At 41.5% G+C, this 18040-nt stretch overlaps 1 protein-coding gene across 10 annotated transcripts in view; it reads right to left on the bottom strand.

Moving 5' to 3' along the window:
• The window catches only part of ASPH (aspartate beta-hydroxylase), a 204228-nt gene that overhangs the window by 30642 nt on the left and 155546 nt on the right, over nt 1-18040 (bottom strand). For all 10 annotated transcript variants that reach the window (XM_086336862.1, XM_086336861.1, XM_086336865.1 and 7 more), the window contains one exon: nt 4092-4227. In XM_086336862.1, coding sequence (XP_086192988.1) covers nt 4092-4227 — 136 coding nt within the window. The remainder of the gene's footprint in view (nt 1-4091; nt 4228-18040) is intronic.

The raw sequence follows: 18040 nt of genomic DNA, 5'->3' as shown, positions 1-18040 counted from the left end.
GAGGGATATTCATGGAGCCACCTTGGAAGGAAAGCTATGATCAACCAATCAGAGACTTTACTTTGCCAATAAAGGTCCACATAGTCAAAGCTATGGTTTTTCCAGTAGTCATGTACATGTGAGAGTTGGACCATAAAGAAGGCTGAGCACTGAAGAATTGATGCTTTTCAACTGTGGTGTTGGAGAAGACTCTTGAGATTCCCTTGGACAGCAAGATCAAACCAGTGAATCCTAAAGGAAATCAATCCTGAATATTCATTGGAAGGACTGATGATGAAGTTGAAACTCCAATACTTTGGACATCTGATGCAAAGAGCTGACTCAGTAGAAAAGAACCTGATGCTGGGAAAGATTGAAGGCAGGAGGAGAAGGGGATAACAGAGGACTAGATGGTTGGATGGCATCAATGATTCAATGGACATGAGTTTGAGCAAGCTCGGGGAGATGGTGAAGGACAGGGAAGCCTGGTGTGCTACAGTTCATGGATCTGCAAAGAGTCAGACATGACTGAGAGATTGAACAACAATTCATGCAGCCGAGGTTTTTAAAGGTCTTGGGTTGTAGCTCTCTGAAGTTTCAAGGCTCTACTGCTGGGATGACAATAGGTTCGTCTTGCATGACAACTCTGATCAGTTGACAGTGGCTACCTAGAATTGTCCAGGTAGCCACTGTCAGCTGATCAGTGTGTTGAGAAGAATTCAGAGGTTCACCTTGAGTTCACCCAGAAAGGCTTTTGGGATCAGGTAGCACTGTCTTCCATGGGCTCTGGAAAACAAAATGACTGCGCATGCGTGGCATATTTGCTAACTGTATGTTTACCGTTCATCGTCGTAGCAATAAATGAACAAAACAGATGTTCTGTGACACCCACATAGCAATTTGAAAGCATCCGTGGGGAAAAATTCATATGTATATTTGTTGATTCTGTCTTTTTTTCTCTAACTCAAAAAAGCTGATCATTTAAAAGGGAAGACTGAAGCTCTGATACTCTGGCCACCTGATGTGAACGAAGAGCTGACTCACTGGAAAAACCCCTTGTGCTGCTAAAGACTGAAGGCAAAACGAGAAGGAGGCAGCAGAGGATGAGATGGTTGGATGGCATCATCAACTCAATGGGCATGAATTTGAGCAAACTCCAGGAGATAGTGGAGGGCAGAGGAGCCTAGTGTGCTGCAGTCCATGGGGTCGCAAAAAGTAGGACACAACTTAGTGAGTGAAAAACAACAACATACTTCAAAACTGACTGGGCTGCTTAGAGACCTTTTGTGATTCTCACTTACATATGGATGGAAACCAAGCTTGAAGCCACAGCTTCAAGGCCTTCAAATATCCAGTAGCATCCTTTCCTAACTAGACTAGACAACCTCAAAATCTCTACTAAGTCAGATCCTATGGGCCTCTTGTCCAGACCTGAGCTCTCAGTGTTGCTAAGCAACAGCCCTACCGCCTCCCTCCCCACATTTTCTTGACCCCTCTGTCTCCAGGCTGACAGGGCATCTTCCTTCATGGACACCATCCTGCTTCTATGCAAGCTATGTTACTGGATGCCATCAAAAGTCCTTAAACTGTGCATTTATTTCCAGAAAATACTGGATTCCTCCCAGAAGACTGGAACCACAAATGAAAGACTACACAGAACCTTAATAAAACTTCCTAAAAGAGAAACTATTGTATGATCACAAAATAAAACTAGAATTAATTTCTAATTAATTGACTGCAACTGATTGAAAAATGGATATATATAGAACACACATACACTTCTAAATTATTTTGGATCAAAATGGAAATCAAGATAAAATGAAGTCTTTTGGGGGGAATAATACAAGTGAAAATACACATTATAGCTTAAGGAAAATAGTCAAAACTTTGAATCAGCTTTGAATCAAAGCCAGAGATCAGTCCATAGTCTTTTTTTTTTTTTTTCAGTCCATAGTCTTAAATGATTTTATTAATGAAGAAGAACGAAAATAAATTTTCTAAGAAGTTCCAATTGAAAAGTTACCAAAAAACCAATAAAATAAATAACAAAAGAACAAGAGGAGGAATAAAAATATAAAATCAGAAATTAGAAAATAATTAAAATAAGGTGAGATGTAATTTGAATTTTTTTAAAAGAAATAATAGATTACTCTGTCAAACTTAAGAAAAAAGAAGGAATATGCAAATTCCATTCAGTGGGAAGAAGGATTTAACAAAGATAACAAGGAAGTAAAGAGTACTTTAAGAAATTACTCGTAAAGAGTACTTTAAGAAATTACTCTAATTCATGGAAAATTAGGTATAATAAAAATATATGAAAATGTGTAAGTTAATAGATATTGTATGGTTCCACTTATATGAATTTTTTTGTGTAAAGTAGTCAAATTCATAGACACAGAAAGTGCACAGGTGGTTGCCAAGGGCTGAGTTTTGCAAGGTAAAATAGTTCCAGAGATTGGTTGCCCAAAAACATGAATATACTTGACTGTACTGAATGTACACTTAAAAACAGATGAGGTGCTAAATTTTTAAGTTATGTGTATTTTGCTACAGTTGAAAATTTTTAAAAAATACACCCAAACATTAAAAGTCAAACCAAATAATTTGGTTGCCACCAACCAAACTGTCTCCATTATTTATTTCCTTTTGTTTAATGTTCTTATATGCCCTACAATGCTTTGCGTATTTCAATTTATTAAAGCACATGGCTTTAGCAGAGAGTATGGTTCCCAAAAATTACCTCCAGGATGCGCACGATTCTGAAGCCTTATTCTAGGAAACTCTGTAGGTACTCTGAAGCATGAGATGTGAATGGAATGGAGGCATCGGATGAACTGGTGAACGCTTACAGCCAACAGAATTGATTCATTTAGTGAGATGCCGATAGACAAAAATTAGCATGCTGTTCACATATTGACCTTACTATGGCTCTGCTTAAAAAAGTCTTGTTGGAAAAAAGCTGACAGAGTCACTTGAAATCCTGTGATCTCTCTTCTTATGGACTTTTCCCTGAAAATATTATTGAAGTTGTTCTTCTTTCTCTGACATGTAAACCTTCATTATGCTGAAAGCATACTAACACAAAGGATGGTGCTTATTTGTCCCACAGTATAAACCATCCTCTACTTTATTTTCTGCAGCTAAAGGTGTGAGACACGTGCTGGGTAGTCTTCAGAATGGATTTACTTTTGTACAGCTATTGTTAACCCAGGTTAATTTGAATTTTCAAGAGAGTTGGAGAGTGCTTTAAAGATAAAATTCAATGCTTCTCATTTTGAGGACAGATTGATATTAACTCATTGGACACACACAGAGTGGGGTGTGTACCTGGGCCTGGGTTCAGCTCAGGGAATGGTACGTTGACTGTGAACCCCTTCCTGTTCTTTTTGGTTTAATTTCCTTTTGGCTGCACTGTGTCTTCACTGCTCTGCTCGAGTTTTCTCTAGCTGTGGTGAGTGAGGGCTACTCTCCAGTTGCGGTGCGCGTGCTTCTCGTTGCGGTGGCTTGTCTTGCTGCGGAGCCCAAGCTTGAGAGCGGGCTTCAGTAGTTGCAGCAAAGGAACTTAGTTGCTCTGCAACATGTGAGATCTTCTTGGACCAGAGATCTTCGAACCCATCTCCCCTGCATTGGCAGGTGGATTCTCAACCACTGGGCAACCAGGGAAGTCCCTTGTTCCTATTCTTGAGGAGCTCAGACACTAGCTTTTACTGAGTTGTCCCTCTGGTGTTCATCACCCCTAACAGCTCTCATGTTGGGATGCATTTCCATGGGACAGGTGCAAAGGAGGCCCAGGGAAGCTCTTTTGTAAGGTACCCATGGTGGGCTTTTCAGTTACATCTATACAGTAGGACTACTCTTTGTAACATATCATTAAACAGGAAAGACCAGGAAAACCCAAACACATTATATATCCAAATACAACATATGCATATATAAAACTATGAATTTGCATGCACACACACACACATAAATGAGTGTTCATACATTTTAAGACGCAATGAACAGATTTTGATAATCTGGGTTTCCCAGGCTCTGTGAAGTATTCCCAGAAGGGCCCCGCCCCACCCTTTCCCATCAGGTCACAGAGAATCATCAGGAAGTCAGGCGCTCACCTTGCTGCCACAGCGTAAACTGACTCCAGTCACCCTTTTCCCTCAGGTTCTCATCTTCAGGCAGGAAGAGGCCATGGGTTCTATCCATCGCTGCAAGGCCTTCATCTCTGATTAACTTCCAGTTTCTTTCTAAGGACTACAGAGAAAATTCTGGACTGAAAATATGCCTGATAATACACCTTAGAGTGACATTCAGCTTTTTGTTCGTTTGTCTGATTAATAAGTAATGAAAATTTCCCTCTCGTCTAGATTTGTTGTTTAGTGCTAAGTTGTGTCTGACTCTTTGTGACTCCATGGACTGTAGCCCGCCAGGCTCCTCTGTCCGTGGGATTCTCCAGGTAAGAATACTGGAGTGAGTCGCCATGCCCTCCTCCAGGGGTATCTTCCCAACTCAGGGGTTGAACCCATGTCTCTTAAGTCTACCTGCATTCGTAGGCAGGTTCGTTACCACTAGCATCACCTGGGAAGCCGATCCAAGACATTCACCCCATCCTGAACGCACCTAAATCGCCAACACTCCCTGCAGCTATTGTAACTTGTTCAAGCTATGAGATGAATCTGTCGATTCTTGTTAAACTGCCACACTGACGGGAGAATTGCTGCTCTAACACATGGAATTACTTTTCAAATGAGGCCATTGGTGGGTGCCTCATACGTCAGGCTCTTCCTCTCTGCCCTCTTGGTATTTTAGAATCTTCTTTCATTTCTTTTGAAAGCTGATTTTAGGGGCATCTTTGGAAAGAGCTGATCTTTTGTTCCTAAAATAGGGCATGAAGCCCTAGGGAAAATGTTAAAGTGATTACATCACTAAATACAAATTTTTAAAATTTCCTTAAGAGCACGCTGTCTTTTACATGTGAAGTGTCATTCCACCCCCTCCTGCCTCCTCTCCCCAGGGTCCCCCTAGGCTGAGAGACTTTTCCATGAGCAGTAGTGACTTAAATTTTTTTTTGTTTGCACAGAGGCGCTGGATGACAGACTCAAGGCTGAAAGGAGCAAAGGGGTGCATGGTCTCCCAGCTGGTCCCCAACTGGAAACACTCCAGTGGCGGCACCACTGACTCCTCAATCTGCTGAGCAAATGCTGCATGGACGTTAGACTTTTTCCCTTTATTTATTTATCATGAAACAGCCACTGGCATGTTCTCTCTAGAGCTCAGTACTTGGAGGCAGAATCTGACAACTGGAAGGATGTGCACTGTGGGTGTTGTGGAGACTGCTGTCCTGAGGGATGACAGGGGACTTGCACAGTGACTGAGTCCAGAGACTCACAGTCCAGCGCCAGAAACTGGCACTGTGGTCCCTCCACCCATCACCTCTGGGGCATCTGTGGAAGGAGGTGGTCAGACTGCAGAGGGCTCGGGGCCCTGCCCCGCTCTGGGGCAGCAGGGTGGCCATGGGTCCCCACTGTGATGTTGAGGACAGACACTGGGCAAGGTACTGGTGGAACAAGGTGTTCCCTGACTGGGTACTGGGCACACCTCAACGGGAGCGCACATCTGATGGCTGGGGAAAACTGGGCTAACCAGAGACTACACAGTTCTACACGGTGACTTGATGAAACACACAGAGAACAGAACCATCACGACCCCCTCCGTGTTCAACAGAGCCACTTTTTCTGGCAAAGTAATTATTGTGCTTGAAGGTGGCTCAGTGGTAAAGAATCCACCTGCCAAGGCAGGAGACACAAGAGACGCGGGTTTGATCCCTGGTTCAGGAAGATCCCCTGGAGTAGGAAATGGCAAGCCACTCCAGTGTTCTTGCCTGGCGAATCCCATGGACAAGAGGAGCCTGGAGGGCTACAGTCCATGGGGTTGCACAGAGTTGGACACAACTGAGCAATTAAGCAAGCATGCTTAATGAATGCACTTGGGAATGTTTTTTGGTTTTGGAAAGACACCAAAAAGAGTCTCTTTTTTGAGCATGGGGGGAGGGAACCTGGAATGGGTCCTGGGAATGGCATTTTCAAGCACAAACCAAGGTACCACACTGTAAAAATTTAATGGTTACAGGAATTAAAGGCCAAATAAAATTTTTTCTTGTGTGCATGCACGAGCGACATAGAGAGAGAGAGAACAAAGGAAGAGGTGGGGAGTGAGGCAGGGGAGGGAGGAAGGACAAGGAAAAGGAGAAGGAAGGGGGAGAAAAGAGGAGAAATGTATCTTTTCTGTAATAGTATCATTAGTCTTCTGACTTGGCATATAACTCAATTTTTTAGGAAATTCCAACAGGAACCTGAAGGCTTGCACAGAGCAGGCCATGCCTACATTCTCCTCTGAAATATTACTTTCTTGACCCTACATTCATTCATTTTGTAAAACTGAAAAGAGAGATTCATAGTGTTGGTATTTGGGTTGGTTGCCCAGAAGACAGCAGCTTCTGATTCACATTTTTTTCCTCTGACTACACAGACTTTAGCAAACAGAGATCTGTTTGTTTTCACAATGCTTCGTGGCCTCATAAACCCGTCATCAGCACTTGCCTTTCAGTTAAACCTCAGCTATATTGGGCACTCCACTCAACTATAAATGGACTTCCCAGTTTCAAGCCTCATTAATCCCACCCTGTGCAGCCAGCTCTCCTTAATCCTCCCCCTCCTTCCAGTGCATGATGGTTGTGCATGCTGGTTTCCTCTTTCTGCAGTTATTCTGCTCACTCCACTTAGATGGCATACTTTTTTCTTCAACATCAAATTAGACGAAGTCCTATTTTTAAAGGCTTCTCCTAACACTGATTTCTTGCAGAAAGCCTTCAGCGGTGCAAACTAAAGCCAAACTAATTCCTTTTTTTTTTTTTCTTTTCATTCCAATATATTTTTTTTTAATTTAATTTTATTTTTAAACTTTACAATATTGTATTAGTTTTGCCAAATATTGAAATGAATCCGCCACAGGTATACATGTGTTCCCCCTATCCTGAACCCTCCTCCCTCCTCCCTCCTCCCTCCCCGTACCCTCCCTCTGGGTCGTCCCAGTGCACCAGCCCCAAGCATCCAGTATCGTGCATCGAACCTGGATTGGCGACTCGTTTCATACATGATATTATACATGTTTCAATGCCATTCTCCCAAATCTCCCCACCCTCTCCCTCTCCCACAGAGTCCATAAGACTGATCTATACATCAGTGTCTCGTTTGCTGTCTCGTACACAGGGTTATTGTTACCATCTTTCTAAATTCCATATATATGCGTTATTATACTGTATCGGTGTTTTTCTTTCTGGCTTACTTCACTCTGTATAATAGGTTCCAGTTTCATCCATCTCATTAGAACTGATTCAAATGTATTCTTTTTAATGGCTGAGTAATACTCCATTGTGTATATGTACCACGGCTTTCTTATCCATTCATCTGCTGATGGACATCTAGGTTACTTCCATGTCCTGGCTATTATAAACAGTGCTGCGATGAACATTGGGGTACACGTGTCTCTTTCCCTTCTAGTTTCCTCAGTGTGTATGCCCAGCAGTGGGATTGCTGGATCATAAGGCAGTTCTATTTCCAGTTTTTTAAGGAATCTCCACACTGTTCTCCATAGTGGCTGTACTAGTTTGCATTCCCACCAACAGTGTAAGAGAGTTCCCTTCTCTCCACACCCTCTCCAGCATTTATTGCCTGTAGACTTTTGGATCGCGGCCATTCTGACTGGCGTGAAATGGTGCCTCATAGTGGTTTTGATTTGCATTTCTCTGATAATGAGTGATGTTGAGCATCTTTTCATGTGTTTGTTAGCCATCTGTACGTCTTCTTTGGAGAAATGTCTATTTAGTTCTTTGGCCCATTTTTTGATTGGGTCATTTACTTTTCTGGAGTTGAGCTGTAGGAGTTGCTTGTATATTTTTGAGATTAGTTGTTTGTCAGTTGCTTCATTTGCTATTTCACTTGCTATGTTCATTCTATCAAGAAATACACATTTTTAAACAGTGAAATATTACTACAAGTTTTATCATGAAAGCAGCAGTCTCTTACTCAAGTTTTCTCCACTCTTCGAGTCCAGTCCCCAGCTAAGTGCTTTAAATATTTTTTCTCAGTTTTACCTGCTTCCATGTAAATAATGTATTTATACTGCTATCTCTTGATTTATTAATTCTAGACTTTATCACTCATTTTCTACCAGGGAAGGGAACAAATCTGATGTCTTCTTTTTCTTCTTCTCCATCTAGCAATTCAGGTCATTTCACAAACCTTTCACACATTTGAGTAAACTCCCATTTGAGTTTTATTGAGTTGTAACAAATATACTTCATTTCACATGCAGCATATATAAATTCTGCCTCCTTTCCTTTGGCTTGATTTTCTAACGCCCTTAACACTGTTTCTTCTTTATGGCCCTGAAAGTGTGCTGTAAAATCTCTTGATACTATGCTACCTTTTGCCAAAACATCATATAAGCTCTTTCTCTGAAGATACCCTACAGCAGCCATCTGCTTTGCTCTGCTCTGAACTGGGTGGTGTCTGGGCTTGCTGGGCCACTGTCATCAAGAACTTCTCTTGACTTCTGCCCAGTATGAGGCTCCCTAATTACTCAATTCTAATCTGAATAAAGGATTATGTGTGTTCCTGAGAAAGGACACACACTGCAGGTAAAACTGAATTTCTATAAATATCTGGTTATTCTTTTTTTTTTAATTTCATTGAAAGTACAGTTGATTTACAATGTTGCATTAATTTCTTCTGTATAGCAAAGTGATTCAGTTATACATATATATATGTTCTTTTCCATTATGGTTTATCACAAGATATTGAATGTAGTTGTCCGTGTTATACAGTAGGATCTTGCTGTTCGTCCATCCTATATATAATAGTTTTCATCTGCTAATCCCAACAACCCAATCTTCCCCTCCCCTAAACCCCCTCCCCATGAACAACCACAAATTTGTTCTCTATGTCCGTGTCTGTTTCTGTTTCATAGATATATTTGTGTCATTTTTTTAGATTCCACAGATAAGTGATATCATATGATATTGGTCATTCTCTTTTTAACTAATCAGAAGAAGCACAAGCTGGAATCAAGATTGCCGGGAGAAATATCAATAACCTCAGATATGCAGATGACACCACCCTTATGGTAGAAAGTGAAGAGGAACTAAAAAGCCTCTTGATGAAAGTGAAAGTGGAGAGTGAAAAAGTTGGCTTAAAGCTCAACATTCAGAAAATGAAGATCATGGCATCCGGTCCCATCACTTCATGGGAAATAGATGGGGAAACAGTGGAAATAGTGTCAGACTTTATTTTGGGGGGCTCCAAAATCACTGCAGATGGTGATTGCAGCCATGAAATTAAAAGATGCTTAATCCTTGGAAGGAAAGTTATGACCAACCTAGATAGCATATTCAAAAGCAGAGACATTACTTTGCTAACAAAGGTCTGTCTAGTCAAGGCTATGGTTTTTCCAGTAGTCATGTATGGATGTGAGAGTTGGACTGTGAAGAAAGCTGAGCGCCGAAGAATTGATGCTTTTGAACTGTGGTGTTGGAGAAGACTCTTGAGAGTCCCTTGGACTGCAAGGAGATCCAACCACTCCATCCTGAAGGAGATCAGCCCTGGGATTTCTTTGGAAGGAGTGATGCTGAAGCTGAAACTCCAGTACTTTGGCCACCTCATGCGAAGAGTTGACTCATTGGAAAAGACTCTGATGCTGGGAGGGATTGGGGGCAGGAGGAGAAGGGGACGACAGAGGATGAGATGACTGGATGGCATCACTGACTCGATGGATGTGAGTCTGAGTGAACTCCAGGTATTGGTGATAGACAGGGAGGCCTGGCGTGCTGCGATTCATGGGGTCGCAGAGTCGGACACGACTGAGCGACTGAACTGAACTGAACTGAAATTGTTCTTACCCTTGATTGAAGGCTTGACTATGTACAGGATTCTAGCCAGTGAATAATTTCTAGGTAAGCTTTTGGACAGCAAAGAGTTCAAACCAGTCAATCCTAAAGGAAATAAGCTTTTGAACATTCATTGGAAGGACTGATGCTGAAGCTGAAGCTCCAATACTTTGGCCACCTGATGTGAAAAGCTGACTTGTTGGAAAATATCCTGATGCTGGAAAAGATTGAGGGCAGGAGAAGGGGGTGACAAAGGATGAGATGATTGGATGGCATCACGGACTCAATGGACATGAATCTGAGCAAACTCCAGGAGATAGTGAAGGACAGGGAAGCCTGGCCTACTGCAGTCCATAGGCTCACAAGGAGTCGGCTACAACTTAGCAACTGAACAACAACAGGTTTGGTTTCTTTTGAATCCTCTCTCCCCAGCTTGTGGACGGCTACTTTCTGTGTTCTTATATGGTCTTTCTTCTGTGTGCTCAGACATTCCTGTGTGTCCAAATTTCCTTTTCTAATAAAGATACTAGTCATATCAGATTAGGGCTCACCCTAATGGCCTCATTTTAACTTTATCTCCTTAAAGGTCCTATTTCCTAGTATAGTCATATTCGTGGGAATAGGAATTCAATATATAAGTTTGAGGGGACACAGTTCAACGTGTAACATTAATGCAGATTCAGGTTAAAACTGGACCCAGCTGAGAAAGCCAACAGCAGATGGGAGGGGATCAGTACGCCAGTAAATCTATTGCAGCAAAACAAAACATAGTCATGGAAAAAATCAGAAAGAGATACATGTTTAACATGTGGACAAAACACAATACAAGATAAGCCTAAGCAAGGTTAGATAAGTAACTACGGGCAAACGCAGACACTGGCAGAAGTCCCAGAGGTGTTTGTACCTTGAAAAGTCCTGACTCCAAACTGAGAGAAGGCAAGTGATCCAAGACTATTCCAGGCCAAGTTTCCACATTAAACCAGAGTTAGAATGAATTGATGACAGTGGTTCATTAGTAAAATGTATACCCTTTTTACCTAATTGTCTAAGACATGTTTGTTAGTTAACTATTTTAGGAATTCCAGATCTGATTTTTTAGAGATAAAGTCAGCTTACTTAAATCTTGGCTAAAACATGCCTATACTTTATACCGTGATGAAAGGACATGGGTAGCAGTGTCCTCTGCCTTTGAGAGAATATAGAAGGGTAGAGGGGCAGCCCCCTGAGTGCTGAGCTGAAGTTATGAAATCCAAGCAAACACCATAGGAAGTGCAATGCTCCCACAGCAAACTGATTTTAATAAAATCTTGGGGAATTAGAAGCATTGATGAAGCAATCTGGTGCTGGTTCCTAATGCATTTTAATCAGATCTCCAGTTTTTCAAGTTCGAATATAAAAATAAAGGAAAACATCTGACATTTCCTATTGGGAAATAAACAAACACCAATCAAATGAGAAAAGCAAAGTCTGTGTATTCAGAGCTTGCTGGAGCAAGGGAGTCTGCCACCATCACCTGTGTCTGGGCATGGGAAAACTTTCTGAAAAAGGGAAGGTTTCATGGAGGGAAGCCCTGATCAGAGGCTGTTGGCCTGGGGAAGCTGTAGGCAGGCTTAACAGAAGTTAAGTCACTCAGTCGTGTCCGACTCTTTGGACCCCATAGACTGTAGCCTACCAGGCTCTTCCGTCCATGGGATTTTCCAGGCAATAGTACTGGAATGGGTTGCCATTTCCTTCTCTAGGGGATCTTCCTGACCCAAGGATCAAACCCAGGTCTCCCGCATTGTAGACAGAGGCTTTACCATCTGAGCCTGTTCTAGTGATTGGTTGTTGTTCATTCTCTAAGTCATGTCTGATTCTTTGCTCGCTAGGCTCCTCTGTCCATAGAATTTCTCAGGCAAGAACACTGGAGTGGGTTGCCATTTCCTTCTTCAGGGAATCTTCCCAACCCAGGATCAAACCTGGCAGGTGGATTCCTAACCACTGAGCCACCAGGGAAGCCCTAGTGATTGGTGTGTGTCTTAGTCACTCAGTTGTGTCCGACTCTTTGCAACCCCACAGCTCCTCTGTCCATAGAATTTCTCAGGCAAGAACACTGGGTGGGTTACCATTTCCTTCTCCAGGGGATCTTCCCAACCCAAGGATCAAACCTGGGTCTCCTGCATTGCAGGTAGATTCTTTACCGTCTGAGACACAAGTGATTGGTTAGGGGAGCATATTTGACTTTCTCTGGTTGGTGCCAGGTTGGAAATGGGGACAAAAATTAGGAGAGCTGCCAGTTATTAATCAAGTCCTGGATATTTGGGCAGAATGATAACAGAAGTTACTGTTCGGCTTCCAGGATTGTCACTGGAGATAATAATCTGGCTTGCTGCCATCTGGTTCACAGTAGGCTGGCCTCCTGGGCTATTTATTATAGAAAAGGGGTTGGTTTCCCTGGCAGTTTGCTGCAGATGGGGGGGTTGATTCCATTTCTATAAATGGCTTGGCCATCGCCCTTCTGTATATTCAGTCTCTCATTATCTTTACCAAAGGAAAAGGATGACATAAAGTATCGAGTACAGGGTAAGAGAAGAGTCTTGGAGGACTGAACTTCACTCTTTCTGAAGAGTGGGAGGAAAAGAATTTCTTCTCCTCGAAGCAAGGAGAAAATGTCATCCAGGTTGCCAGGAGAGACAGCCAGCCTGAGGTCTTCAAGGACTCAGAGAGCCCTCTGCTCTAGTCCAGGCTGGCAGGGACACCAGCCAACGTCCGCAGTCAGGAGAAGGTAAGAGGGGAAATAACGTTCTGTTGTCCCATCTCTGCTCTACCTACAAGGAACAGTGCACCCCGCTGTGTCCTGAGGGAGTAAAAACCCCAAAGTCCCTAATCTCAAGGGGCTGCAAATCAGACAGAGAGACGCTCTGTTTATATAAAACAAACCACTGATAAATGGATAAGGACATAATCTATTATGTATACATGCACATGTATCTTTAACACATCAATCAGTATGTATGTATGTTAAGACATGGATCATGATGTACTTGATCAAAAATTTTGAAACTGCAAACGTTGTACTAACCTCCAGATGTGGCTTGCAATGGAGTGTCCTGGACTGTAAGTCAAACACTGTACTGGAAGGAGGATCAGAGACAAAGCCAATTTTTAGGCATTTGTAAAAAACTGAAAAGGGGGCTTCCCCGGTGGCTTAGTGGTAAAGAATCCACCTGCAATGTAGGAGACGTGGGTGTGATCCCTGGGTTGGGAAGATCTCCTGGAGGAGGACACAGCAACCCACTCCAGTATTCTTGCCTGGAGAATCCCATGGACAGAGGAGCCTGCATCTGGAGGGTGAAATCTTAACCACTGGACAGCCAGAAAGGTCCTTCAAAGAATTTCAAACATGTCATCTTTTTGGTATGTTGCCATAACTGGCATCACATGCCCTTCTCTAACCTTAGCAGAGTGTCGGCTCTCAGTAAGGGCTCACGTTTAAACCCACAGGGAAACATCCTTGATGGTGGGGTTTTGTTGTGTTTTGCTTTTGCACCTTGTAGGAGAGGAGGAACTGAGGCAATTATTTCATATTTGGAGAGAAAGAAACTGAGTCTCAGTTGGGCAAAATGACTTTTCCAAGGAGTCAGAGCAGACAGCAAAGCTAATCTGTTTCTGAAGTCTCCCTTTAAATCACACAGCCATCAAATTCTGTAAATTCTCTGCACTCCCTGGTCATTTTGTCGTCATTTTCAGTGAAAATACCTTCGGAATTCAAAAGTGTAAAGTCTGATTTAGAAAAACAGGATTAAACTATTATATTAACCTTTAGGGACTGCTTTCAGAACTTCTTTCTACTATGATACTTACTTTCCTATAAAATTGATAATCCTCTTACTTTACAGCTTAATTTCACTGTAAATCTGACACTTTTGCTTCTGTCTCAATCCAATTTATTTCAAAAGCAGTTCAGTGAAAATATTTCAAATATTGAATCACACAGATACAAATGTTGAACCACTAATGTACTCCCGTATTAGTTTTTAATTTTGTCCAGGTGGCATTATTCATACACAATGGACTTCTTAATTAATAAAAGCCATAGTCTGAGGGAATGCGAGGAAGAGTACCATTTTAATCAGTCGTTCTTAGGCAGTGTCACAGCACTGGCAGGTTTTACGGGCATGTCTCCAACTGTAAGAAAACCACAGTGTGAAGAAGGGAAACTTGTCTGTGACGCTATGTATTTACATCAGAGCAGGCGCTTTGAAAATCTCAGAAAAAGGATGTAAGAATCTCCCCTTTTCCAGTGATGAACGCACAGTTAGGTAGCAGGGAATAAAATAGAAAAGGGTTATTCTGAACTATGGTTTTCAGTCGCTATTGGCTCTCATTGCTTTCTCCATGTTATGACAGTGATTTCAATGCATGTATGTTTCCATTAAATAAATCGGATCAAAAAGTTAATCTTAAAAAAAAAAAAAGGAGCAAAAGTCTTAAGTAGGGTGGCTTTTGTCTTACTGGAAGAGATTTCTTTTCCCTTTTCTATTTATAATCTAGAAACACATTAATCCATTTTTGTTTCAATTTCTATGTTAAATACCTCCAAGCTACTTAGGGTTTTCATATTTGTTATTTGGGCAAAAAATTACTAAGTTTTAATGAACATATACCTAAAAGAAAAAACTCTACTGGGCTCTTTTTCTCTCAATTTTTTTCATGGAGCTACACAGCCTCTTAACACCCCTGGTGCACAGAATTGCCAAATTGCCAGCTACACAATAAAGCGAACAATGACAATTCAACACAATGGAAAAACACAGATGATACATTTTGCTGAACATTGTCCTGTGCCTTCAACAAAATTGCACTCTACAGCTCACTGGAACATACAATGAGAATAATTTAAATGAAAATGTGCACTGCGTGGCAGTTAACTGTTACCTAAGAGTGAGAATTTTGGTAATTATTCCAAAAGGATCTTGGCCAAACACGGCAGCTATCCCATCTAAAAGGTTTCCAGCTTACAGTATGAATGCCTGGGTGATGATTCATGATCCATAATAGTCACGTCTGTGATTTGAAAATGGAAGAAAATCTTGATGAGCAAGTGTTTGTCAACTAAGTGGTCTTGGCCCCTGGGTTCCCTCACATAGAAGGTTCTGCCTTGTCATAGTCATCACTGGCAAATGGTCACTTGAAACTATTTCTTTTTTTTAAAGTCGCAACATGTACAATATTAACATTTCTGCAAATAAATGTAGTTTGCAAAGTCAAGCTAACTTTACAATCACAAAGCACAGGCTGACTGAGATTCTATGCCGCTGCGGACCCTGTGATTAATGCCCAGGACTGGCTTTTCTTTTCCTCTTAGTGAAGCAGAGCTTGAAACAGGCAGGGCTGAAATCAAACCCAGAGAAAGGGAATTTTGAAATAAAGACTTAATTGGCTAAAAGAAGAACATGAGACACAAGAGCAGACCTCAGTGACTTAGAGGGTATAGTGGCAGGGACCCGAGGAAAAGGAGACCTCAGTCCCAGTCCCAGCTCTGACTTATTTTTTTGGCTGCGCCGTGTGCCATGCAAGCTCTTAGTTGTAGCATGTGGGATCTACTTCCCTGACCAGGGATCAAACTTATGCCCCCTGCACTGGGAGCATAGAGTCTTAGCCACTGGACCTCCAACGAAGTCCCCTAGCCCTGACTTATTAAATATAAGACCTTGGGCAAATTTCTTAACTTCTCTAGTCCTTAGTTACTCAAATATAAATGGGTACAATAATACCCATCTTAAAGAGTAAAGGTTAGAAATATTATATACAAAAGTGCTCAGCACATGGATTACAGATAAGATTTCACATAGGTTAGCTGTTATGTTGTTATTTCAATAGTATATAAAATTTCAAAATTGGCTCTCTGATATTTCTTAGAAACTAGAAAATATTTCCCTACGAAAACAAGTTAATACATAAATTAAAATTATAAATCATCACAATAACTGATGTTTATAGAGCACTTCCTACTTGTTAAATAAACAGCCATGGAACAAGCACTATTTCCACAGGCACTTTGCACAATGAAAGTGAAGCATGAAGAAGTGTTGTTCACTGTCACAGAGCTAGTAAGGAATGAGATCAAAAATTCAAAAGCAGGGAGTGTGGCTATGGAGGAGATGCTCTAAACCGCTTCACTGTATTGCCATCCACAGAGGACTAGATATATATAATATTCTATTGTATGTAAAAATGGAATACTACTCAGCCACAGAAAAGAATAAAAATTCTGACATTTGCAGCGACACGTATGGACCTAGAAACTATCATACATAGTGAAATAAATCAGACAGAGAAAGAGAAATACTGTGTTATCACGTATGTGTGGAACATAAAGAAATGAATATAACAAAACAGAAACAGACTCACAGATGCAGAAAACAAACTAATGGGGAGAGGGGAGCACGAGGGGCAAGATGGGAATATGGCACCAAGAGATACAAACCACTATGTATAAAATAGGCAACAAGGATATACTGTATAGCATAAGGAATTATAGCCGTTATCTGGTAATATCTTAATGGAGTACAGTAAACATATTGAATCACTATATTGTATACGTGAAGCTAACATAATATTGTAAATATACTTCAATAGAAAACAAAACAAACAAAACCAGGCAGTATGCCTACGGAGCGGATGCTCTAACCTCACTGTTTGACCTTAATGTAGGTTAATTAAGTTAGGTATTCATCAACCCCCGGAAACCTCTTTACTTTTTTAACATATTTGAACTACAATGTATATATCACAGCTTCTCATTTCTTAACATATTTATTGAGACATAACTCACATATCAGAAAATTCGCTCAATTAACTTTTTACAACCCAGTGGGTTTCAGTATATTCTCAGAGTCATGAGCCATAAACACAGTCTAATTTTAGACCATTTCCATAAATCCTTACGCATGAGCAATCACTCACCCTCAGGCCCTCTTCCTGGCTATCACCAATCTACTTCCTTTATTGATTTGTCTGTCTGGACAGTTCACATGGGGGTTTCCCTGATGGCTCAGCAGGTAAAAATATGCCTGCAATGCAGGAGACACAGGAAACATGGGTTCAATGACTGGGTTGGGAAGATCCCCTGGAGAAGGAAATGGCAACCCACTCCAGTATTCTTGCCTGAAAAATCCCATGGACAGAGGAGCCTGGTGGGCTATAATCTGTGTGGTTGCAAACAGTCAGACATGACTGAGTCACACACACACACACACACAGTTCAAATAGGTAGCATCATGTCATACACAGTTCATTTATGTTGTATCACGAATCTTGGTACTTCTTCCTTTCTTATTGCCATGGTGTAATATATCATACTTTGTTTATTCTTTCATTCATCCTTTAGATGCACCTTTGGGTTATTTCTACTTTTTATACTCTAAATAATGCTCCTCTGAACACTTAGGTGCATGTTTCCATATGAACATATGTTTGCATTTCTCTTGTGTATACACCTAGGAGTAGAATTGCTAGGCTGTAACTGTGTTTAATGCTTTGAGGAACTGCCAACCAGTGTCAAAATGGCTGCACCCCTTTGCATTCCCATCAGCAAGAGCATGGGGGCAAGATATTATCTCAGCTTAGTTACATCAGATGTCTGAAAGGGTGAAGCCATTTGTTGCTCAGATCACTCCTACATTTGGAACCTGCTAGATCTCATGGGGTCGGCCAACCTTCGTGGTTGGTCTCACCCTGGGAGGCACTTTCATATGATGTGATAATGGACTGGACTCTTTATTATTAGTGACAATGAGGTCTAGTGAATTGCTGTGTCTGTTAAATGTTAAGACCCTTTTGTTAGAAGGGATCGGTCTGTGGTCAAAATTCAGGGGGTGGCTTCAGATAATATTATAAGAACTTTATCTAGTCTTTGTTTCCAGTTCTTGGCAAAACCTTCCAAAATCCATGAAATTTCTTGAATAAGTGGAATGACCTTTGTCATTTCCTGGTGGCTCAGATGGTAAAGAATCTGCCTGCAATGAGGAGACCTGAGTTTGATCCCTGGGTCGGGAAGATCCCCTAGAGAAGGAAATGACAACCCACTCCAGTATTTTTGCCTGGAGCATTCCATGGACAGAGGAGGCTGGTGGGCTTCAG

Source organism: Bos grunniens, chromosome 14 (genome assembly GCF_055505025.1).
Source record: "Bos grunniens cultivar Pamir isolate PY7600 chromosome 14, Bosgru_T2T1.0, whole genome shotgun sequence".
NCBI lineage: Eukaryota > Metazoa > Chordata > Mammalia > Artiodactyla > Bovidae > Bos > Bos grunniens.
Note: the sequence above shows the minus strand (reverse complement) of the source record. Positions and strands in the feature narration are given on the sequence as shown.